At 45.6% G+C, this 22322-nt stretch overlaps 6 protein-coding genes across 6 annotated transcripts; 2 read left to right on the top strand and 4 right to left on the bottom strand.

The window, feature by feature from the left end:
- Positions 1 to 2714: 2714 nt before the first annotated feature.
- CCR75_002266 (uncharacterized protein) lies at positions 2715 to 4748 on the top strand (the record flags this gene model as incomplete). Its single annotated transcript, XM_067960364.1, has 8 exons — positions 2715 to 3170; positions 3199 to 3279; positions 3345 to 3697; positions 3781 to 3979; positions 4053 to 4085; positions 4158 to 4251; positions 4305 to 4434; positions 4494 to 4748. 8 exons carry the CDS (start codon positions 2715 to 2717, stop codon positions 4711 to 4713), a joined length of 1566 nt encoding a protein of 521 aa, XP_067819129.1. The 3' UTR covers positions 4714 to 4748.
- Positions 4749 to 4797: 49 nt separating this feature from the next.
- On the bottom strand, positions 4798 to 7671 carry CCR75_002265 (uncharacterized protein; the record flags this gene model as incomplete). Its single annotated transcript, XM_067960363.1, has 1 exon — positions 4798 to 7671. One exon carries the CDS (start codon positions 7669 to 7671, stop codon positions 4798 to 4800), a length of 2874 nt encoding a protein of 957 aa, XP_067818764.1.
- A 238-nt stretch (positions 7672 to 7909) lies between these two features.
- CCR75_002264 (uncharacterized protein) lies at positions 7910 to 9888 on the bottom strand (the record flags this gene model as incomplete). The annotated part of the gene is made up of 2 exons (XM_067960362.1): positions 7910 to 9695; positions 9755 to 9888. 2 exons carry the CDS (start codon positions 9886 to 9888, stop codon positions 7910 to 7912), a joined length of 1920 nt encoding a protein of 639 aa, XP_067819105.1.
- Positions 9889 to 11443: 1555 nt separating this feature from the next.
- On the bottom strand, positions 11444 to 12931 carry CCR75_002263 (uncharacterized protein; the record flags this gene model as incomplete). The annotated part of the gene is made up of 3 exons (XM_067960361.1): positions 12621 to 12931; positions 11552 to 12531; positions 11444 to 11500 (listed from the first exon to the last, which is right to left on the bottom strand). Exons 1-3 carry the CDS (start codon positions 12922 to 12924, stop codon positions 11444 to 11446), a joined length of 1341 nt encoding a protein of 446 aa, XP_067819103.1. The 5' UTR covers positions 12925 to 12931.
- Positions 12932 to 12970: 39 nt separating this feature from the next.
- CCR75_002261 (uncharacterized protein) lies at positions 12971 to 18281 on the bottom strand. The gene is made up of 13 exons (XM_067960359.1): positions 18146 to 18281; positions 17571 to 18080; positions 16949 to 17505; positions 16674 to 16874; positions 16487 to 16607; positions 15798 to 16416; positions 15668 to 15738; positions 15335 to 15604; positions 15076 to 15257; positions 14368 to 15002; positions 14238 to 14307; positions 13534 to 14182; positions 12971 to 13466 (listed from the first exon to the last, which is right to left on the bottom strand). The coding sequence occupies exons 2-10, from the start codon at positions 18064 to 18066 to the stop codon at positions 14814 to 14816; spliced, it is 2706 nt and encodes a 901-aa protein (XP_067818763.1). The 5' UTR covers positions 18067 to 18080; positions 18146 to 18281; the 3' UTR covers positions 12971 to 13466; positions 13534 to 14182; positions 14238 to 14307; positions 14368 to 14813.
- On the top strand, positions 13039 to 15357 carry CCR75_002262 (uncharacterized protein; the record flags this gene model as incomplete). Its single annotated transcript, XM_067960360.1, has 7 exons — positions 13039 to 13162; positions 13219 to 13300; positions 13383 to 13466; positions 13534 to 14182; positions 14238 to 14307; positions 14368 to 15002; positions 15076 to 15357. The coding sequence occupies 6 exons, from the start codon at positions 13039 to 13041 to the stop codon at positions 14619 to 14621; spliced, it is 1263 nt and encodes a 420-aa protein (XP_067819104.1). The 3' UTR covers positions 14622 to 15002; positions 15076 to 15357.
- Positions 18282 to 22322: the final 4041 nt, after the last annotated feature.

The raw sequence follows: 22322 nt of genomic DNA, 5'->3' as shown, positions 1-22322 counted from the left end.
GTCACTGCGCCTAGCAGTCGCGCGCTTCTCTCCGTCATAAACAAGTGTAAAACCCTTTCCCTCAAGAATTCCATACGCAACGATTTCCTTCGACAGCCGCGACAAATAAACGTCCCTTATCGTCACGATTTGTTCCACACTGTGCGCTATCACCTTAAGTCGCACACTGCCGACTCGCGTCAGGTGAAGTGATTCACCATCAGCCATGGCGATCTCCTGGTTGCACGAGACCAAATTAATAAACATCGACTCGTCTTTACGAGGTGGTGACTTGCGCCGCTGTCAAGAATCCATGGATTTGTATCGTTTGCACCTGCATCACAGACCACAAGTACCATCCCAATATTGCTTTTCTTGTTCAGTCGGGCCTTATTCTTTCGCCCCCTCGACTTTTTCTCGGTAAGTGCTAGAGCCATACCACCACCTTTAGGGGTTGTCTGTCTGGTTCTGCCTTTTGCCTTTGATCTGCAGTCGGCTTGCACTTGACCAACCTTGCCACAACCGTAGCAGGTCCGTGTGTCTTTGCGCTTCGGCTCCAAGTGGGCAGCGACAATTTCACGTCCGATTTACCCGCTACCGAGCTCGACCGACTGTGTAGAATGTTTCAGCTCTTCGGCATGGCGCTGTAGTCAACACACGTAGGGTCATATTTCGCGCACATGACGTTCATCAGGTCCGGCGACGCGTGGTGGACGGTGATGTCCAGCACAAGCGAGTATGCGCCTCCACGTGCGTCGCTCACAGCGACCATGTACAGAAAATGCTCAGCCACGTGCGCTTAAGGTCCTTTCTTTGCATGAATAGCCTATTGGCTTGACTCGCACTTATTGAAGTCTTGAACGCCGCGAGCAGCTAGGTGGACACGTAGTGGAAGTATCTCTCAGCCGTACCTTTGAGATGATGCCCGAGCAGGTCGACCTTAAACGTCCTCACTGTACATAAATCCGCACGAGGCCTCGGCCAGGTTGATGGCGCGCGAGAACGTGCGCCCCAACCAACAAACCCAGATTCATCACCTTGTAGAGCTCAGATCCATCGAAGTTTCACATGTACAGCTTCCTCTTACTACGTTAGGTGTAGCCAGCTGCGCTTTCGCCGAGATCGCGCGCGCCTGATCTCGAAGAGTCGATGTTTGCGTCACTCGCGCTGGGGCGTGGCCAGGCGCCGCTGCATCAACCCAGACTAGCGCCAGCTCCAGCTGGTGCTGCAGCTGCACGCCCTTTGGCTCTAGCACACACGATGCAAGCTCCGGTGACAGCAGGTTACTTTGCGTCTGCTCGGGTGAGCCCATTAGTGCGTTGATAGGCATCGGACGTGCACGCATGTTTGCACCGAGAGCCGATGCGAACATGCCGCTCTCTACAGCACCCAGCATATTTTCGTCTTCTTCCCGCTTGGGCTGCGAAAACTATATCTTCGCTATGCGGTCGGTATGAGCGGTGAGAGCCGCGATTATCTTGTCTTCAGTCGCCAAGCTCCTTTCGCGAGCTGGTGACCCTTCAACGACTACAGCAGTGCATGCTGACGCAGCAACGCGTGCTGGCGATGCCCCACGGGCTGGCGAGGCCTTCGCGTGACCTGATGGTGCCACCGTAGGCTTCGTATCAGTCGTGTCAGCCATTGGGCTCATAACCTATAGAAAGTAAAAACTTTGAGCGCTTTTAGAGGAAGATAATATTCTGTTTATTATTAGTCTAGCTACTTTTGTCGCCTAAGTCTCTCTGCTCCAACAGCTCCAAAACGGCTGGCTATTGGTCAACGCTACCTAATAACATCTAGCTTTCATTATGGATAGTCGAAGCACGTCTGGTGCTAATCGTAGAATCCAGTGCCGTTTCGTAACAAAGACAACAGTCCTTGCTTCTACATTCACCTTCCAACAGAACTAATAAGTATAACAACATAGTGAGTCGTATAAGCTCTTAGAGCGTAGTAAAACCTAGTTTAAGGGACTCAGTGGCTCGAAAAACCAAGTGGCAACCAGCGTCCGATAGTTTATTGCTTATAAAAGCTTAGTACTCGCAGCGATCGCAGCGCAAGCCTAAGAAAGCACTAGACGTTTTAAGCTTTATTTAATGCTTTATGTGTAAGACCTTACCCTTATTAGCCTAGATCTATCTATCTTAAAAACGCTACGCGTATCACCCATAATAAATGACTCTAAATCGAAAAGTCATTATGTGAGGTCGACCACATGAACGGTTTACCAACTATAAGTTAGCTAGAATTGAAGCAGTACTAGCGAAAGATGCTTCGTTACAATCAGCCACCAGTGAACATCGTACCTAGACCAGCACCCACACGTTGCAATTTCTACGATAGGTGAAGTTATCAATAAGACTTTAGCGAGCCATTACATCTCTTTTAAACCTTTAATGATAATTAAACACTGGTTACTTTCCAAACGATATATTTTTCGATTGTTTCAAACGCGTATGGTGCATAAATGCTCTTTTTAGTAAATCGAAAGTGTCTACGCTTACAAATTTGCCTAGAGCGACCATCAGTACGGCACTTAATGTTGTCTGCCCAAGAAAACATTCTCATCGCCTTTTAAGGCCATGACCTTTGTGTGTCGGCCCAAAGATGATACAAAGAATTAAATCTACACTTCTTTTTCCTGAGGATATTGAGATTAACAAAGCAACGAGCTGTATGCAAACAACGAATTTTAAGGCAAATATCTTAAAAGTAGTCAGCAAATATTCGCACTAATGGCGCAACTTATGCGAGGTCGTCGTGCTGAGCTCGTCGTAGCTTCACTTATGACGGTGTATCTGTTCTTCTGCCCCTATAGCAAAGTGGAGGAGAGCTTTAATATGCAGGCAACGCATGACCTGTTGGTGTTTGGGGTGCACAACGTGGACAAGTTTGACCATTTAGAGTTCCCCGGTGTTGTGCCGCGCACCTTCTCAGGCTCGCTCGTTGTGGTAGGTGTCAGCCAACCCGTTGTGTGGGTCATCCAAGCGATAGGAGGTCCAAAATTCTGGATGCAATTGGTGACACGCTGGGTGCTTGGCCTCATGACATTTTGCGGCCTCCTTTTCTTCAGTGACAGTGTGGGACTGCGCTTTGGCCGCGACGTCAGTCGATTCTTTTTACTAATCTGCGCGTGTCAATTTCATCTGCTTTTCTACATGTCGCGCACGCTACCGAATGTATATGCACTGGTAAGACGATAGACTGATCGTAATAAAGCGAAGCATGGTCGTATTTGATGGCGATCTGACGATAAGTGGGCAGGTGCTAGTGCTATTTGGACTAGGTTTCTGGCTTCAGGTGGGGTGGCAAAAGCAATAAAGTAGCCACTCGAAAAGAGTTTTTTCTAATATGTAAAGTGGCAGGGCAAATGGCTCCATTTTGTATCCTTGTTTACATTCACGACGGTGGTGTTTCGGGGAGACACAATAGTATTTTTCGCACCAATGGTGCTCAATCTTCTCCTCTTGCGTCATGTGTCGTTCTTTCAAATGATTTCGTGGGGCATTTCCGCCGGAATTGCGTCGCTCGTAGTGACGGTTGTCGTGGATTCGTACTTTTGGCAGCGCTGGCTATGGCCAGAAGGCGAAGTGTTGTGGCTTAACACTGTCGAGAACAAGAGCAGCGAATGGGGTGTGAGTCCGCCTTTGTGGTATTTCACATCTGCTCTTCCACGCGCACTTCAAATGACGGCATTACTGATCCCGTTCGGCCTTAGGTCCTTTTGTTTTCTTTTCGAATGCATTTTCGTCAAATGATCCCACTCGTATGCACTCACTGATTCCTCTGTATGAACGGCAGTTCTCTACTTCCAGCGCTATTAAATAGCCGCTCGCGCGACATGACGTGGACAATTAAAGCGGCATCTTTGATTGATTGGTCCATCTTGTCGCTGGTGTGGCCTGTATTCGTCTACTTGGGCCTCTTTTCAGTACTTCCCCACAAAGAATTGCGCTTCATTTTTAATGCGATTCCGATTTTAAATATGATTTCGGCCGTGGTACATACAAATTGTCGTGAATGCATGGACAATGTAAACACCCACATATGTTGATGATATCGATGCTGTATAGGGGTTTGCAAAATTGTATCGTAATCGAAACAAGGTACATAGTAACCCCTCTGTTCTTCCTGCATCGTGATAGCATCATAGTAAATGTCGTACGCGTTTCTTATAGGCGTATTTACTATTTCTCGGAGCTGTTGGCTGTCTTTTTGTTTCATTTCTTGGGACTTTCGTCTTCTTCACAGCTGCGCGGTCCAATTATCCTGGTACAGATAAAGTATCTTCACCTTGTTAAGTCAAAATCTGACAAATTTTGAAGGTGGTGACGCGTTTCGGCATTTGCATCAAATTGCCATGAACGAGCGTGAAGTACCTCGAAGCGTTCACATTGACATACCCGCTGCCATGACCGGTGTTTCTCGCTTTGGAGAAGAATTTCCGGCTTGGAGGTATGAACGTGGTGGTTACAGTCGTGTTTTCCACATTTGAATCGTTATTTGCGTTGCAGGTACTCCAAGAATGAGACCGTGACAACGATTGAGCAACTTTCACAATTTGACTATTTACTGACGGCTAAGAATCCGGTGCTGTTGGAAAATGAGTTCCAGTACATAGCAGCTTTCGATGTTTTTGATGGTGTCCGATTAGTCAAAAGCACCATCATTTTCAATGTAAAAAAGTTAGTTTTTCTTCTGCGAAATCGCCGCATCATGCCTGACCACGGGTGAATCAATAAAAAAATTTGTTATTTGTGCTACCAAGAACTTTGTGCTAAATTCTTGTTGCATTTATTAATTTTCTTCGCAAATGTACTACGGTGCCTTAACTTGAGTAACATAACCGACAAAGTACAAAAAACGCAGCACATTTCGGGCACTATCTCCATCATGTGTGAGAATAGTCCCTAGCGAATCCTCGCTATGGCAAAATTCGTTCACGTCAAATGCTTCACTTCCGCGCTCACGAAGCCACTCGACTAATCTTGACTGTTCTTCCGAGCACTCAAATGTCACGTGCAATTGAGACTGCCACTTGTCGTTGCCAAAATTTTCATCCAGCACGTATGTGACTTTACCGGCGCAAGAAACCTTGCTAGGTTTTCGCAATGGTTTGGGCTTTTTCTTTAACGCATAATGCAATCTTTTCTTGCCACTTCCCGCTCTGGTAGCCTCCTTAAACTCCCCTCGGCCTTGTAAATGTGGAATATCGTCCAAGCTCATAATTGTTGCAATTGGATTGACGCGGTAGGCAGCATCTCGATGCAGTGTAATATGATTCAATTTTAATTTCGAATGGGTTAGATCCGCCACAATGCTAGTCGACGCTGGCGCTTTTTTCGTTACATGAACAAAACCTTGCGCTACAAGATCGTGCATGTCGTCCGAAGCTAAATATTCAGGAAGAACATCCTCAGCATCCAGCTCCATCATTTCTCGATGTAAAGATTGGATACAGGCCTCGACATGCTTTCGACTTTGCTTCATCTCATTCACGTCATCTGGATAAATCTGCAATCCCCTTCGCCATTGCTTTTCACTAACACCAAGCTGCGCTAACGCTGAAAAAACCACATCCTTATAGTTTAACGATCGTAACTGCACCTCCAGCCATAACGTTTCCTTGCCTTGCGATTCTGCTTCAAACCATGCACCAGTCGGTAGATACAACACGGATCCTGCCCGAAGTAAATGTTTCTCAACTGACCCTACCGTCAACTTTCCACCATTCACTTCCTCGTTGGGGAATTCAAGAAAGTCCCCGCTTGTCGGATTTCTTGCTGCCAAGCGATGAATTTTAGCAACATGTGCAACATCTTCCACTTGCCATGACTCGGGGTGAAAGCAGTCAAGTGGATATTCAATTTGACTTTGTTTCAGTCTCCACGTCGATTTTCCACTTAGCTGGAAAATAACCGTCTCACATCGGTGAAAGCGCCAATCCAGCTCCATTGCGTCTTGCGGACAGCTCACTAGCCGTGCAGTATGTTGGGGCATGGAATATTCAAGACCCAATGCTTTCGCTATGGGATGAATGAAAATGTCTGCAACCCTGCGCGGAGCGGGAAAACAAAGACAACAATTTTCCAAGTCGCGGGCTTTGGCTTTCGAGACCGACTCAAGTACATCAATTCCCGTGCTTCGACGAGCTCCTGTAAGCTTCAAATGAGGCTGCACAATGGGACCGTCTTTTACGTCGACGGCATCAAGAAGCCGTTGTACATTTAAGTGTCGCAACCCCGTCACCTCGTTGTCAATCAGCTCCTGAAATCGATTCACTGCTGCGTGACTGACAAATGGCGTTGTTTGAAATGATTCCTTTACTTGATCCGCATACTCCGCCGACCCCATCAACTGAACTAATGTCATTTGGTGCGGTTCCGTAAAGGTCGAACTAGATGTAGAAGTCGGTGAGAATAACGCGGTAGAAGTCTTATTGATGCTAGGTGTGCCTAATTGTAGACGCTTAAATGCTTGGCAGCTCGTCAAATGACGCGCTGCTGCTCCACGTGATGCTGTTAATTTCTTCGCACAATAGTTGCACGATATGCTCGGTGTCGCAGACGAACTCTCAGCTTTCCGCTCAAAATGAGTCATCACTTCTCCTTTTGCAGGCACTTTTGCTGGATACGAAAGCTTTGACGGCTCCATCTTGAGTCGCGAAGAGCGGCGTAAAGGTTGCGACCGTTCAATTTCGGGATCTTCGCTCTCGAGCAATGCAATCGATGCCTTTCGCTTCTTGGAAGCCATACGCTTCAACCGCTTTGGTGTATGCACAGGGGCAATTCTCGGTTTTGTATCGTCAAATAGTGGACTAGCGTTCTCACCTTGAGTCCCTTTTGATAAACGAGAATGAGTTGATGAGCTGCGTGATCGAGACGAGCTACGTGATCGAGACGAGCTACGTGATCGAAGATTAGCGTTAATGTTGTCATTGGACAGCATCTGTCGATCCTGGTCTGCGGAATGCATCATCAGATTTTCCGGCTCATCGACAGGATAATGATTCAACAAGTCTTGGTTTGACTGACTTGGTGCTGCATAATCACCATCCTCTCCATTATTTCGATCTTCGTCAATCTTCTCCTCGTCAAATAAAGCCTTGTCTTCATCTGCCTCAATCTCTTCAGCGTTTTCATTTCTCTCGTCCCTGGTTTCATCGTCAAGTGCACACCTCTCTCTCAAATAGCTGTCTCCACTGGTAAAGGCTGAACTGCTGATTGATACATCAATCTCGGCAATTTCCCTCGTTGACACAATCGTTTCTTCCAAACCAGTCAGTTGTTGCACAGTATCATTGATGGTGTTGGCTTCAAACACAATGTGTGACTGCTTCATGACAGAAGTGCCATGAAGAATTGTCTGACCTTCTTCCTCACATACCTGCATCTGGCTCCTATCACCACCCAGTAACCACGGCTCTACCGTGTCTACTGCATCAGAAAATTGAAAGTTATCATCCTTGCTAGCTTGTTTCTTCTCAAAATTGTCATCGCGATAATTGGCCTTAGGAAAGTAGTGTACTAATTCCAAATTTTTGACGTCGTCGACTTTTTTTTCTTCCTCCTTGTTAGCTTGGTTAACCGTCCTCTCAACTTCTTGGACACTAGAAGGACCAGCACTTAACTGTAAAAAATTACTCGGTGACTCTAAAGCCGGCGAATCGGCTCCTAACCCAGCCATCGCCATCGTATGTAAAAGGTGCTTAGCTGCGTCAGCTAAACTGGCGGCGATATCCCGGCTTCTTTGCAACGAAAAATGCCGCACGGTGCTTGAGCCCTTGAATGGCTTCTTTCTAACTGAAGATTGCACTAAAGCTGTTAACTATAATGTTGGGACAAGACGTGATAGCAAATGACACGGCGAGAATCACTACATGTCAGTAAAAAAAAACGACTATCACATTAAAGTTTTACTACTATAACTATCACTCCTCGCTAAATTCTGTCCACTCCATGTCAAGTACAGCAAACAGAGCAGTCTCCATATCGGTCTTACTTGCATACAGCGGTAACTCTACACGATTAAAACACGTATGTACCTTCGGAAAGCCCCGACTTTGATTTGGCAACGGTCTCAACGAGAATGGACAAATGCGACCATCATAACTTGTTAAACCTTTAAAACCTTGCACGGGAACGCGTGACGAACCCGTAGAGAATTGGAGAAACCTGGCACGTTCGTCCTCGGTAAATCGTTGTAAGATTTCCCAAAACCAATCAACAACCCGAGGGGCATCGCTAAAGCTAGGAGCGACAACCGTGTTGTTTTTCCAATCATTCAAATCAATTTCGGGCAAGCCACAAAGCACAAGTTCCAGCTCTTGGTAGTCAAAAACCAAAAGAGCTTCCTGTGGAATAATTTCAAACAACCCCAGTGACAACGCTTGGAGTTGAGGCGCGTAACGATCAAGCATGAGATAGCGCAATTTTAAATGTAAAAACTCCAGCTTGTTAGCATCGGTCACGGGCTTCTCTCGTCCTTCTGGAATCAAATCGATCGTAAAGACTTCATCATCCGCCCGCAATTCCGTGACACAGAATGTGAGTTCCAGCGCGTCCACACCATCATTTTCTCGTATCCATACCATACTCGAATAAACCTCTGGGTCCACATATTGTAGATCAGAGAAAGTAATGGGTGTCCCAAGAAAGTGTTTAAGAATTGGTAAACACAGTCGCGCTTGCATTGTCTGTCCTTCAAGCAGCGCTCGACCCAAAAGTCGTCCAATACCACGAAAATACAACAAATGATCTGCTGTGCAGTCTTCCGAGTTTGGATTTATTGCCACCGCTTGCGTATGTCGATGACACGTCATAAATAGACCAAGTTCATCATCCAGCAATCGCCCAAACAAGATAGAAAACCATTCACGCTGTAAGCCACCTGCGTCAATCCCTGCTTCGCCAATAAACTCAATACGTAAAGGAAAGTGAATATGTTCCGGTTGAATTCCCAATAATTGCTCCATGCTCTCGACCAGGATATGATCCCGCTTCACACGAAGTTTAATACGCCCTTCTTCCCATGGTCGTAATAATGCACTCATTCGCTCTAAAAACCACGCGTATTTCTTTGGAAACGGCAGTCTTGATACTCGGTCTAAAAGTTCCAGCTCCCGTGCTGTAAGTTTATACCCGCCAATTGTCTCAGCAGCATCTAATTGAGATGCATCTTCGAAAGTTAGTCGTCCAATGCCACCCATTATGGAGGACTGCCTCACCATATGCGTCACGAAACCTACAGATACGCGTCCATTTGCCGTGTGATTGACTGTCCCATTTACGACAGTCAGACGCCTTGCAGCTGCAGCGACATCTTCTCTTGTCCAAAAAGCCGAGTCTCCATCTTCTCCTACACAGCGTACCCACTCTTTTCGTCGTCGTGCATACTTTTGGCGTGGATTAAGCGTCGAAAGTCGCAGTGGTCGTAATGATGGTCTGCTGTTTGTACTAACCACAGAGGCAGCCAACGAAGGCCTCGTTAACATTGTGATAGAGCTCGTCGAGCTCACGCGTTCTTCTCGTCCGGCAATCGAATGCTTAAGTCGTGATGGCTCCTCACGCTTTGAGTTTTTTGTACCGCACAATACACAGGTCGGACGATCCATAGCGTTGCTAAATTCGCACACCAGGCATCTCCACCGCTCTGCCTGAGCTTCTCCACGCTCAATATCGAGTCTAGTGATCGTATCTTGATCCTGGAGAAGTACTCTGAAAGCATACACATGAGCTTCCGCTTTTACTAAAACAAGTCTTGAAAAAAGACATACCTGGCAAGGAATGAATGGGACGTGCCTCGTAATTGGTTGCGAGTGAGCAGGAACCATAGACCACCCGCAAATACAAGCAACAGCATCATCGACACCATTGGGAGCATCACAGACATGGACCCGTCAGACGCCATGGGGTTTATGGCTCGAGCACCCTACTCGACCCTTTTTCACGCCGTCGCCAACGACCCCGAGGTGGAAGTGTAAGTTTTGACTGAACTTAAACATATGGTTCGAGCCGTTTTCGACAACAGCTCTTTTTCTTCCACCAGTCAAATCATGCAAAAGGTCGATTAGAAAAGCACCTGGATGGATAAGGTCGCCCATGTGGAAAGATTGCTGATGAAAGGGTCGTTGCTGGCAAGTTCCTACATTAGAGCACTTCCTGATGACCAGCTGTATGCACGCATTGCCCATTTTTACCTTTCATATGTCAAATATATAGACATAACATTGACCAAGATAAATTCTATGGAAGTGCATTGCCTCGATGCTACTGCTTTCAGCCTCGATAAGTCACGAAGCAACCACTCTAGAGCTATTGCGCAAGAAAAATCTTGCGCCGAAGCTTGCTTTTAATGTATGTAATGGTCGATAATTGTTCGAACCGGTGCGTTACGAGTTCTGTACTTTATGTTCTTAATTGCCCTAGCTTTGCTGCCTGAACGCCTGCTCACTTAAATGTACTTGAAAAAAAAAAAAATAGAAATCGGTTGACTCCTTTATTTAGTCTTCTCAATTTAACAAAATTACGATACGACGGAATAGGTGAGGGTTGTTATTATTTCCGCTGTATTGTTTTGTTATTTGAAAAATATTTCGTAAGCAAGTCATAAGAGAGCTAAAAATAGAGACTGGGATACCAGTAAAAGTAGCAGAAGTTTAACACAAAACTTGACTTATCTTACGCTATTGGGCAATACGCACTTCTTAGCATTGAACGAAAGTTAGGGAAATTTCTAGTCCGACCGGTCCAGGTATCTGTAGTATGAGCTTCTACATCGCGATTCTTGTCAAGATTGACTCTTTTCGTAACCGGCTTAGACGATCTCGGTTACGCAAATCCTGAGTAAGAAATTCTGCGTGATTAAACGTAATTTACCACTTTCTAAATTTATTATACTACCGTTGGCATGAATATACTTTTTCGTTTAGGTTGTAACTTACCAAAATCTATTGATCTGTGTGGACCATGGAGAGCTGCAACACGCGTTTGATTGGTAAAATAGTTCCATAATTGTCATCATACCCACCCTTCTGTAATATTGTTAGCAAGTAGTTCAGGGCACGAAGATGCTGAGGCTTGGACATCGTAATCTATCCAGTGTTAGCTCCCGTGGCCGAAACGGTGCGAAGAAGTTAATTCGTTTGTCACAAGGCAAAGAGTTGCCAACTCTTTAAATACGGTATCCACACCACGCATGCTCTTCACAGTCAGATTAAGCAGTCATTATGATACAAGCTGTCTCTATCTTGGTGCAAAGCTCGCAATAAAAGCTGATCAATAAAATCAACAGTTTAGACAAACCACTGACCTCCTTCAAGTTGACGCGGTGACGAGATGCTTTGGTGGCTACTAGACGGTCGATTATCGGTATTAACGTTCCTTTTTGTCTGCATACAAAGCATATTACATTAGACCAATTGACTAGATGAGTTCAGGTAGCCGATAGAGCACTTAAACACACTCTAAGTCTCAAGCGCATTTGTCGTAAGCGCATTTGCGTTCTTTGGACCACTGTGAGACTATTTAAAAGCTCTCTAAGACTTCATCAAAAAAATCCTCAAACTACTTACCGAAATCGATTTTTTTTCCGCCTGTTCTAAACATGACTTGGTCGCTTCAGCAGCAATAATTGTTGCCAATTGTTGCAGTTCTCGTTTTGACTCTTCGATGCTCAATTGAAGAGCTCGCAATTTTGGGCATTTCTCTGCTCGCGTAGCAGATTGAGACAGCCCATTCACACATTTGTCGGCACAATTAATTATTCTAACTCGTTTGTAGCGACGCACTGCTGCGACAACGAGTAGCAGATACCGCTCAATGTCACGCATGCGGAGCAACATGTCCGTGCCTGTGGAAATAAAGGCAGGAATGCCGATGCAACCAGTCGGATCGATTCGGTCTGGATACGCTAATTGCTCAGCTTTCAAAATAATCGCCTCAATCATCGACGACAAATCATCTTGCGATGCACGAATACTGTGCATGAGCCGATTGATTTCTTGTAAAATCTCCGCGGTGTCTTGGACATGAGGTCCAATTCCTTCAATCGGCCGTTTGAATCTCTTTTGTCCCTCGTTAAGAGCTTTTGACGCTCGTTGCTTTCGATCCGCTGCTGCCACGGATCGCAGCATATGTACGTCTATCTCTTGCAGTAATTGTGCTCGCCAACCTTTTGCTTGCCACGACGACTCATACATACTAATCTCTACCTGCTGACCAATGCTGCCATATTTCGCTAGTTCTAGTTTAACTTGAGAATCAATTCGAAATTTATTCTGTTCATCAGCTGAATCACCACCGTCGACACTATTGCTTTTTAAGCACGACTTTTGCCGATGCTTTGTTATTGATGTCTTCTCCACTGACAGACTTCGAGCCGTCGACAGTCTTTTGCGTTGCTTCCATTTGCGTTGCTCCCCTGTCACGTCATGTCGATCACACTCCTCCGCTGGACTTTCAACTCCCTTGATCTCCTCAAAAGAGCTTGATCGCTGCGTGGGCTCTACATCGGACAGGTCTGGTTCATCTGGTAGCAAATATCGTAATCCACCTAGTCAATCACTCTACAGTTGTTAGTGATCGTCTGACGCATTGGCCAAGTCCTATATCAAAAGTGACCGACTTAACCACACTCTTTACCTTTTTTCAAAATAAAAGCGTAAAGCTCTCCTTCACCAACGAAAAAATCTTGATTTTGTATCGCTTCCTCGTTTTTGTCGATTCGACCAGGTAAGTGGTATATATTTTGCTGCTGGAGGCCATGGGGTTCCTCAATGTTCCAATTTCGGTCCTTGATAATTTTGACCACTTCTTTACCACTAATACCGATTTTCTCGAGTAATTCACGGGGTGGACGCGTCTCTACCGACATCGCAATGCCCTGCTGACTGCAACGTCGTGTGTTGAGTACCGGTCGCTTCGGTGCTACTCCTACAGACGTCATTAATGAGCTCGCTACACTATTTGATTTTTATAAAATGGAATTAAAATGTCACTATTATGATCCTTACATCCAAAGAGACCTCGAACCTAAGCTCGGCGAATTTAGCAACCAACCATGCTGCGACGTCTTCCGCTGCTGGGTCCGATGAAGGCCACTTTAACCTCACCATATCTATCCTTTGTGCGCTTTAAGCGCTCCGCTGCTAAATCCGCGCGTATAAGCGCCACCAGTGGCTCCGGTACAGCTAGAACTCGTCCGAACGTCCATATTAATTTCTAAGCTGATGATGCGCAGACCGCAGTGCGGCGTTAACGATGGCTATTCGCCAGATCGAGAGTAGCTTTGGCAAAGGTGCCGTCATGCAGCTAGGCTCGACGTGAGTTGACGTCAGTATTATGTTCTGAAGCCGTAGAAGCCACTGGTGGATTAAAAATAATTGCACTGTTGTCGTGCTATAGTAAAATTGCAGAGCGTGTAGACGTTATTTCGTCTGGCTCCCTGTCTTTAGACTTGGCATTGGGTGTCGGTGGCATACCGAGAGGGTGGGTATACTGAAGCAAAGCGGATCTTGCTGTAGCAGCTATTTAAAAAGGTTATGCTTCTGGTTAGGCGTGTTGTCGAGATCTACGGCCCCGAGAGCTCCGGCAAGACAACGCTGGCATTAAGCTGTATCGCTGAGGCTCAGAAGGCTGATGGTGGCATCTGTGCTTTCATTGATGCCGAGCACGCTATTGACGCCCACTACGCCAAGGCGCTGGGAGTCGATATTGATGCCTTGTATGTCTCGCAGCCCGACTCTGGTGAAGAAGCGTTAGAGATTGCCGATACATTAATTCGGTCAGGAGCTGTAGATCTTGTGGTGCTGGACAGTGTGGCAGCTTTGGTGCCACGTGCCGAGCTTGAGGGTGAAATGGGAGATCAGCAAATTGCTCTGCAAGCGCGGCTCATGAGTCAAGCTTTGCGGAAACTGACAGGTTCTCTATCGAAGTCCAATTGCACGATCATTTTTCTGAACCAGATCCGCCAGAAAGTCGGAATAATTTTCGGATCACCCGAAGTTACTTCTGGTGGTACGGCTTTACGCTATTACGCGTCCGTACGGCTTGATATTCGTCGAAAGACAGCCATTAAGGAAGGGGATACAATAGTTGGTAACGAAACGGTGGTCAAGGTGGCTAAGAACAAGCTCGCTTCTCCTTTCCAAGTGGCACATTTCGACATGATTTTTGGTCATGGTATCGATCGACACTCGGAACTAGTAAGGCATATTGATACTTATTCAAAGAATTGTGAGTTTAACTTTAGTGATGTAGCTTGACTTGGGCGTGCAGCGCGGCTTACTGAAGCGCTCGGGGGCATGGTATAGTTTAGCTGGTAGCGAAGGTAAGGCATGGCTTTGATTTTTGTTATTATAGTTTGAATACCTAACAGGGAGTGACGTAGAACCCATTGCGCAGGGCAAGGCAAAGGCAAAGGTATTTTTACAGCAAAATCCTGAAGTTGCCTTGGACCTCGAATCAAAACTGCGTCGTATGCTTTTTGAGCCGGTGGAGGCTAAAGTTAAAAGTGATGAGGCTGTCGTGGAAGTGGAGAACGAAGTTGTCAAAGAAGACGATGATAGCATTGCAACACAAGGTACTGAAGAAATTCACGGCGATGTCGATGATGGAAGTACATCAAAAGGAGATTGTTCGTGAGCATGTGCGCGATAATTTGTCCTCATATAGTTTTTCTTACTGCAAAGTTTAAATCCATCTTATTACGTTGCTATTTCCTCGATGTCTTGACGAGTACGTCATCGCTGCTTGGACATGGCATTGCCAGTAGCAAAAGTTGTTCACCCTCGTTGAGACCGAGCTCTAAATATGTAGCCCACAACTACCGACGATCTAGAAGGCCATATTAAATGAAGTTGGCGGAAGGACATTCGCCACTTGACAACGCTCTGCCTTCGAGTACCGTTTCTTTATCACAGCGAGATTGTTTGAAGGCGAGTTGGAGTATAGAGTGCGAAGCTCTCCCATACATTCCTTTAGGTCTGACCAATTGTACTGGCAAGCATCGACTAGTTCTTTCGTCTAAATTAAGCGCAAGCAATATCGAGATAATGTGAATTTCAACACATTAGTATTGAAGTGACACAATGCCTACCATTGGAAACCCATCCATCGTAAACATGGCCATTGATAAGCAGCACGCCGCTACAACTGACGGCAGATACTTCAGAAATTGATATTCTTGTAGAGCTAGCTCGAGCAAGTAATGCGCCAACATCGATGTCTTCTTCTGAATAGGCGGGATCATGCGCTCGTATATATTTAGAAAATCCAGCGCTGTCAACATTTATAACGATGGTTAGTGAGTAATGTAAAGCTATTGATTGCATGTAATAGGTAATTGCCTGACGAACCAGTGGGTACCGAAAGTGTAAAGTTAAGGGTGTTCAATAACTTTTCTTCCATCTCTAAGACTTCCACGGATGTATAGACGTTGTCAGCACACATAGCAAGATCTTCCACTCCAATGTAGGACACATCTTCACACTTCGATGCAACGTGCAAGCAAGTTGCACCAAGTAACTGAAATTGCGTTTTTTTAACCATAACGATATCAAGATAACGATCTGTGTAATTCACTGCCAAGAAAGCAGTTCTCAGGCACATCTCAAACACATCCACCACTATAAGGCACAAATACGCAAAACACATCATCCAAATGTCACAATTATTATGTCTCAAAGCACCATGTTGCAAACCTTCAATAAGCCAGTCAACAAGCATTGACCGATGAGCGGGTCGAAGCGTTTTTTGTCGGCTGCAAGACGATATCTCCACAATAAGCAATTGACAACAATGTAGGCTTTGTCAACGCACCTTAAATATTTTATCTCCTTCCAGGAATCCATCTCTGTCTGGCGCAAATATGCATGAAAAAGTTCCACGTGTTCTGGCGTAGGACCATTTCGTGCGCGACTCATCGTGTAGCACATTTGATCCATTGGAATTTTCGGTGTCAGAGGTAAAAATGTAGGTGCTTTACTCGAGAAATACGGATGACGAAGCGCGTCTTCAGCTGTAATTCGTTGGTCGGGATTATAGATTAGCAACTTTGTCAGTAAATCGATACCGAGATCTGAAATTCCCGGGAACAGGCGATTTAAAGGTCGACGCTTCCAATGCGGGAACTCAAAGTGGTAATTCGGCAGCGACGAAAACCCTGGCCACGTTTCGGATGTAGGAGTCGATAGCTTGCTAAAGATCTGAAACAGCTGGTCAATCTCCGAGATACCAGTGAATAACGGCTTTCCTTGAGCCATCTCAGCAAATATACAGCCAACAGACCAGATATCCACCGCCGAGGAATATCCGCGCAATCCCATCAATATTTCTGGCGGACGATACCACAGTGTTACCACCTCCATGGTGTAAGTTCGGCGTGGAATTCCTGTTGCTCGGACTAGCGCAAAGTCGGAAACTTGAAGCATAGCATCACCTAGCGCGGAAACAAGTAAGTCGATTTAGCTGCAGTTCCTCCAAAAAATCGCAAAAAAATGCCTACTTACTTAGCACTTCCGTGTCGGACGTCTTGATTAGCAGATGTTTTGGCTTAAGATTGCGGTGCAAGACTCCGCGGCGATGGCAGTACGCAATTGCATCTAGAAGCTGGTGTAGTAGCTTGCGAATCTGACACGATTTATTGCATTGTTAAAAAAAGTCAAAACTACAAAGCAGCCCGGATTGTGCACGTACGACAGCTTCTGGTAACACACGGCCGCCATTTGGGTCGCCCGTTGGATTAATGATTTCATGAAGCGTTCTATCCACGTAAGGAAAAAATACATGGAGCTCGTCTTTTGCTAGGCTTATGAGCTCAAGAGATGCAATATGGTCATGCTTGATACCCTTTAACACAGCAAGTTCTCGAAGCATATAGTAAGGCACTCCTTCTCCCTATTGTTCACATATGACGCGACAATCAGCGCACAATTTCCTACGCTAAAGAATTGCGTATAGGTTAGAAATACCTTGGGAAATACTCGAGCCTTCTTCATGGCCAAAATTTTGCCAGTCGAGCGCTGGCAGCACTTTATGCAGGTACCTTCAGTCCCCTTGTTTTTAATTCCTAAGTTTTTAAAATTAATCCAATTCACCGAGCCTTCCGAAGTCACACTTGAGAGTGATCGATACAATGAACGTCGGCTAATTAACTCTCTCCACTTCTTCGATACTTGCGTCATGTTTTGCAGATTCGTGGCCGTAACGAGAAAGGAAAATACGTGCAAAATAATATCGATCGGCTGCAGATCAAAGTGTTCGGAATATGTCACAACAGCCTCCACTTCCTCCATTTTCACTTCAAGCGGTGCATTTCCTTCCCAATCTTCGTCATCATTGGCCGCAGGAGAAGCAATTAAAATCTCACGACGGACAACTTTACTAGCACGGTGTTCCACGGCGCGTTCAGAAGGGTCAATCGAAAATCCCTCCTCCCCGGCTTCCTGACTGTGAATGTGTTCTCTGGCATATGCTATAAAGTCTGTAGTCACAGCCTCGCCACTTTCCTCTCGTTTTCTCTTCCCAGCTATCAAGTATGCCACATCAGTACACAAATCTTCCAGCCAATTCAACAAAAGATCGTACTCGTACCAAATGGTGTGGCAGTTGCCGTAAGCTTGGTTTCATGTACCCTTTTATCTGTCTTATTGATAAATAGAGAATAGGACTTGTGCTCGTGGTTAGCAGCTGTTCGTCCCTCATGTTCCGAATCCCTGACATTAAGACTTCTCTCAAAAGCTCTTCTCTCTTCGTTTCCATGTCCCACACTTTGCTCCATTTTTTCGGCTTTTACCTTGCTTTTCAAATTCGCCTTACTACCGTGTGAAAGGTCAAGAGGCGTTGAGTCCGAATGTACGCAAATAAAAGCTTCTTCGGAGCGAAGAGAACCTCCTAGTGCCGCTAAGATAGGATTTTTGGGCCCGGAAACGCACTGAAATGGAAGTCCGCTTGGGGTTCTCTCAGACACGGTAACGCCAAGCGGGAGTCGAGCAGCTTCGCCTAAATGTCCAGTAGCTACTTTGCGTTTCTTGGCAGGTGCCGCGTTCAATGAAGACGTCACGTGACTAGCTGATGAATTGGCGTGCATCCAGAGATATACAACTGTGAATATCTCGGTATCTTCAATAATTTCTAACTTTTAATGAAAATTGACAGAGAGTGCGTACCTTGGCGGATAACGTGAGAGCGTATGTGCAGAGAGGCTTGAGCGCAGTGTAATGCAAATCAAGTGAGGCAAATTATTTAACGATACGGCCCGGAACCAGCGAGATCCCCCGGTCTAGTTCCTTTTCTGCTTTGTACACAGTCTTCCTCGGTTTGTTTCTTCGTTTTGGAGCAGTTTCGCCACCACTTGATTGGGCAAGTTTCTACCTATTGTTGCATCCTGATTGGCTGGTGAGGAAAGTGCTGTCGCGTTGTACAACCAAAGTAATTCATGAGTAGCTCCAGCATACACAACATTTATTTGCAATAACGGCTAAATGAATCAAATCCTCGAATTTACAAGGACTGCAATCAAACCGAAATCTGTAAAGATTTATGTGTATTATTTGACTCGTCTTGAAATTGTCCGCTGTCTCGAAAAAAAAATCAAAATCGAGCCGTCTTTAATTGACAAGAGACCGGCTCAATAGTTACGTAACGTCCAAGATTTTAAGGGCATAGCCAATCCGTCAAGCAGGATTGGTTCAGGGTCGAGCAGCAAGGAAGTTTGCGATAGAATAACGCTAAGTTTTTTACTAGTTTCTCTGTTAAACCAGGTGAAGAGCATAACAGACGTGAAAAAAATTCAAGTAGAACGCCTGTTATAATCCGAGCCAAATTTGACGACTTTAGTATGGGATTTTAATGAGGCGAATTAGTATAGGAAATTAAACAGAAGAAATTGGTATACTTTTTTTTAAGATGCGAAATTAATATAAAAATTCAAACAGGCGACATTAGTGTCGAAGCCGCATGACGCATAATTTCACATCCTTTGACGGACTTTAGTGAAGAGAAGCGTTGTCTAGTCGAACACTTCTTGAACCACCATGAGGTGACGATATAAGTAGATTTCTCTTTCACAGCTGAAAGAAATGATTTTTTATTGTCTCTTACCTAATTGAAAGGTATATTACACGACATGTATCAAAATTAACTAAAATTGACTTATTTTCGTTAACTTAATTTCATTAGAAAGTGATAATGTAATGGGGCACACATCGGTTGGAGAACCGTTGTTGTGGTACATTTACTTTATGGGTAAATTACCCTTTTATCTAATTTTCAAATAGTTAGTTACTTAAATCCCGGTTTTTATGGGTAACAAATGTGGTCGCCGCCAGATATAAATCTGGCGGCCAAAATCTATTTTAAATAGCTAGGGTAAGGTTTTTAGATTAAAATAAATATACCAAATGCAGTTCCCCTTTTGATCTTAAAGCGTTAAGTGCCTTCCTAAGGCTTGCGCACTGATCTGTAAGAGATAGAAGCCTTTCTAAGGTATATCCTCTTGGGCACTAGTTGCCACTTGGTTCTACGAACCGCTGAATCCCTTGAACTAGGATTCCTTAAGCTTTAATAGCTTGTACGACTCCCTGAGTTGTAAAACCCATTAGTTCAACTGAGTGGCTCTTTGAGTCTGAAATTCTTCCTCTGACTTTAGGAGCGAGGTAGCTCCGCTACACCTGGAAGCACTTGTAGTCAATCTACGCCTGAGTCTTTACAAGACTAATTTCTCACGAAAATGGAAGAGGTTCCAGAATTGTCAGAAGCGCAACGCGCCGCTTATGACAAGCTCAAAACCTTATTTGGGCTTGAGCACGTGGAATTTATTATTTCCCAGGAACTAGAGGTCCTGCATGCAAGGCTTGAAGCCTTCATGCGGTACGAAGCCTCCCTGACCGGTCAGGTACAGGACCATTTAGCGGCATCTATGCCAACCCGGTACATCTCTGTACCTGACTTAGAGCCGAGGGCTCGCCCTCTAACTGTAACTGTGAAAAACATTTGAGGGAAAAGAGGGAGAAAATCTTCCTTTTGGATTGAGCAGATGGAAATGTCCATTGATTCCGCCTTGTTCTTAACAGAACGGCAAGAGGTGGTTATGGCCATTTTTAAACTTGGAGGTAGAGCCTTGGAGTAGGCACTATCGTGCAGCACGTCCATAAACGACGCTTTTCCCTCGTGGGATTCGCTGAAACAGCAAATGACGAGCATGTTTGCACCGCCTGATCAGGCTTTTCGCATGCGAGCACGGCGCTAAGCGACTTGACAGGGTAAAATAACCCTAGAGGACTTTGTCCAGGGGTTGAGAACTCTCATTGCATCTATGCATCAAGACCCGGTGCAAGAAGCAATTGTAGTGACCATCTTTATGGAGGGTCTCAAGGAGGGTGTTGCCCGGACGGAATTGTTCCGATCTCATCTGGCTACGTTCGAAGAGGCAGTTGCCATAGCGCTACGCGCCGAGTTTGACTTCAAGTCTGCTCGCGTTAGCACGCCTGTTTACCGAACAAGCTCTTCGAGCACATGGGTTCCGTCTAATAGAGCAGAACCTATGGATTTATGCCTCTTTGAGAAAGGAGAAGAGGCTCTTCAAGCTGTGGTACAGCATAAGACCATCCGTAGATGTTATATGTGCGGAAGCACGAAACATTTACGCCCTGCCTGCCCTCTTCCAAATTCGCATAAAGCTCGAAAGAGCTCCAGCTCCGACCTATACCAGAGATCTGGTACGGTGCCGGAAAACGTCGATACCCAGTAGGTGCGGGGCGCCCTACTGGGGAAGACCTAGGCTCTGTTGAACCGCAAGGAGATGAGAATAAACAGAACCTAGCCCCAATTAGCTCGGTGCTCAATGACACGGGGCGAGAGTACAAGCCTGGCTTGCTAGTCGCTCAAGCGACTGTAAAGGGCTTTGATAAGCCGTGGTCAATTTTGATTGACTCAGGAGCGTCTTGCAATTATGCTCGACGCCTTTCCCTTTAAGGAAGTCAACAATACGTTGAGGCGCTTAGAGCGCATGAAGGTGATACAATCACTGTTCGCTTAGCGACTGGGACTCGTGTCACTGTTCCCAAAGTTCCATAGAACTTAGGTATAAAGTTTCTGGACTTTGACCGTATGGAACACTGTCTCGTCCTTGATTTGGATTCGGGATATGATCTCATCCTTGGTATGGCCTGGTTAGAACACCATGAGCCATGGATCGGTTGGAGGTCTAAGACCTTCGGCGCCACGCGCAATGTTCCTAGCAAAGTTTTGGAGAGTCATGAACCCACCTTTGCTATGCAACAAAAGCACTATTGGCGCGGATCATTGATTGAGTCTGTCAGTTTTAGACATTGGCATTTCTGAGTTAACAAACTCTAATGTTAAAAACATTAATTCTGAGCCCGACTCAGCAGAAATAAGTGGAACGGCACTTACTCCGTCGAGTGACACTCGTGATAATAACAATTCACTAGATGTTGAAAGCATTGTTGGCCTAAGGCCGAATCATCAAGGGTGCAATATTCCTGAGATACGTGGAGTGGCACGTCTAAGTCCACCGAGTATGGTCGGCCGAGGTGGCATCATACTAAGTGTCAGTAGTGACATTGTTGGCGGTTCGCCAGGACCTCAAGGGTGCAATAGCCCTGAGATACGTGGAGTGGCACGTCTAAGTCCTCTGAGTGTGGTCGGCCGAGGTGGCACCATACTGAGTGTCAATAGTGACACTATTGGCAGTTCGCCAGGGCATTTTGGGTGAAACCCTCCTAATGCACGTGAAGCGACACGTAAACGTTCGCTGGACAAGGAAGTTGAGTTATCTAACTCCTTGTCGGATGTCAAATAAGACACCATGACTTGTATAGAACCAATACAGGCTGGAAAACCGGGGACGCGAATGTCCCGGCCTCTAAGAGGCGTATTGTCTCCACTCCAAGACAGGGTGGACACGAAGCGTGTATAATCTTACAAAGTGATACGAGTGAGCAAGTACATACGCTTGTAAATGGCGTAACCGGTAACATTGAGGGGGAAGTTAGCCTTGCGGCAATCCCCTCGTTACATGCTCTTTTAGAGCTAGACGAAATGTCTATTGATGAGTGCGGTCGAGCCTTAAAAGCTGATGACTTATCTGAACTGGTGGTCATTCGACCTATTGTTGAGTTAAACTCATCGTCACTTCTCGACGAAGCTGTCCTGGATGACACAAAAGCCGCACTTAGTGCGCAGAGTAGGTCATCGATCCTTAAAGATTCTACGGATCCCGTTTATTCCTTAATTAAGGAATTCCAAGATGTGGTATGTAATAACCCACCATCTGTTTTACCTCCGGATAGAGGTGTTCGTCATGAAATTAACTTAGTCCGG

Source organism: Bremia lactucae, linkage group LG6 (assembly GCF_004359215.1).
Source record: "Bremia lactucae strain SF5 linkage group LG6, whole genome shotgun sequence".
Lineage (NCBI taxonomy): Eukaryota > Oomycota > Peronosporomycetes > Peronosporales > Peronosporaceae > Bremia > Bremia lactucae.
The sequence above is the reverse complement of the archived record's forward strand: the minus strand, read 5'-3'. Positions and strand labels throughout refer to the sequence as shown.

Bases quoted from the DNA above. Each gene is read 5' to 3' on its own strand.
- CCR75_002261 (XM_067960359.1), bottom strand. From the start codon at position 18,066: ATGCACGCCAATTCATCAGCTAGTCACGTGACGTCTTCATTGAACGCG. The intron at 16,875-16,948 runs GTATTTCTAACC...TGTGAACAATAG, and splicing joins AGGCTCGAGTATTTCCCAAG to GGAGAAGGAGTGCCTTACTA. The intron at 15,258-15,334 runs GTTCGTCAGGCA...AAATGTTGACAG, and splicing joins TACACTTTCGGTACCCACTG to CGCTGGATTTTCTAAATATA.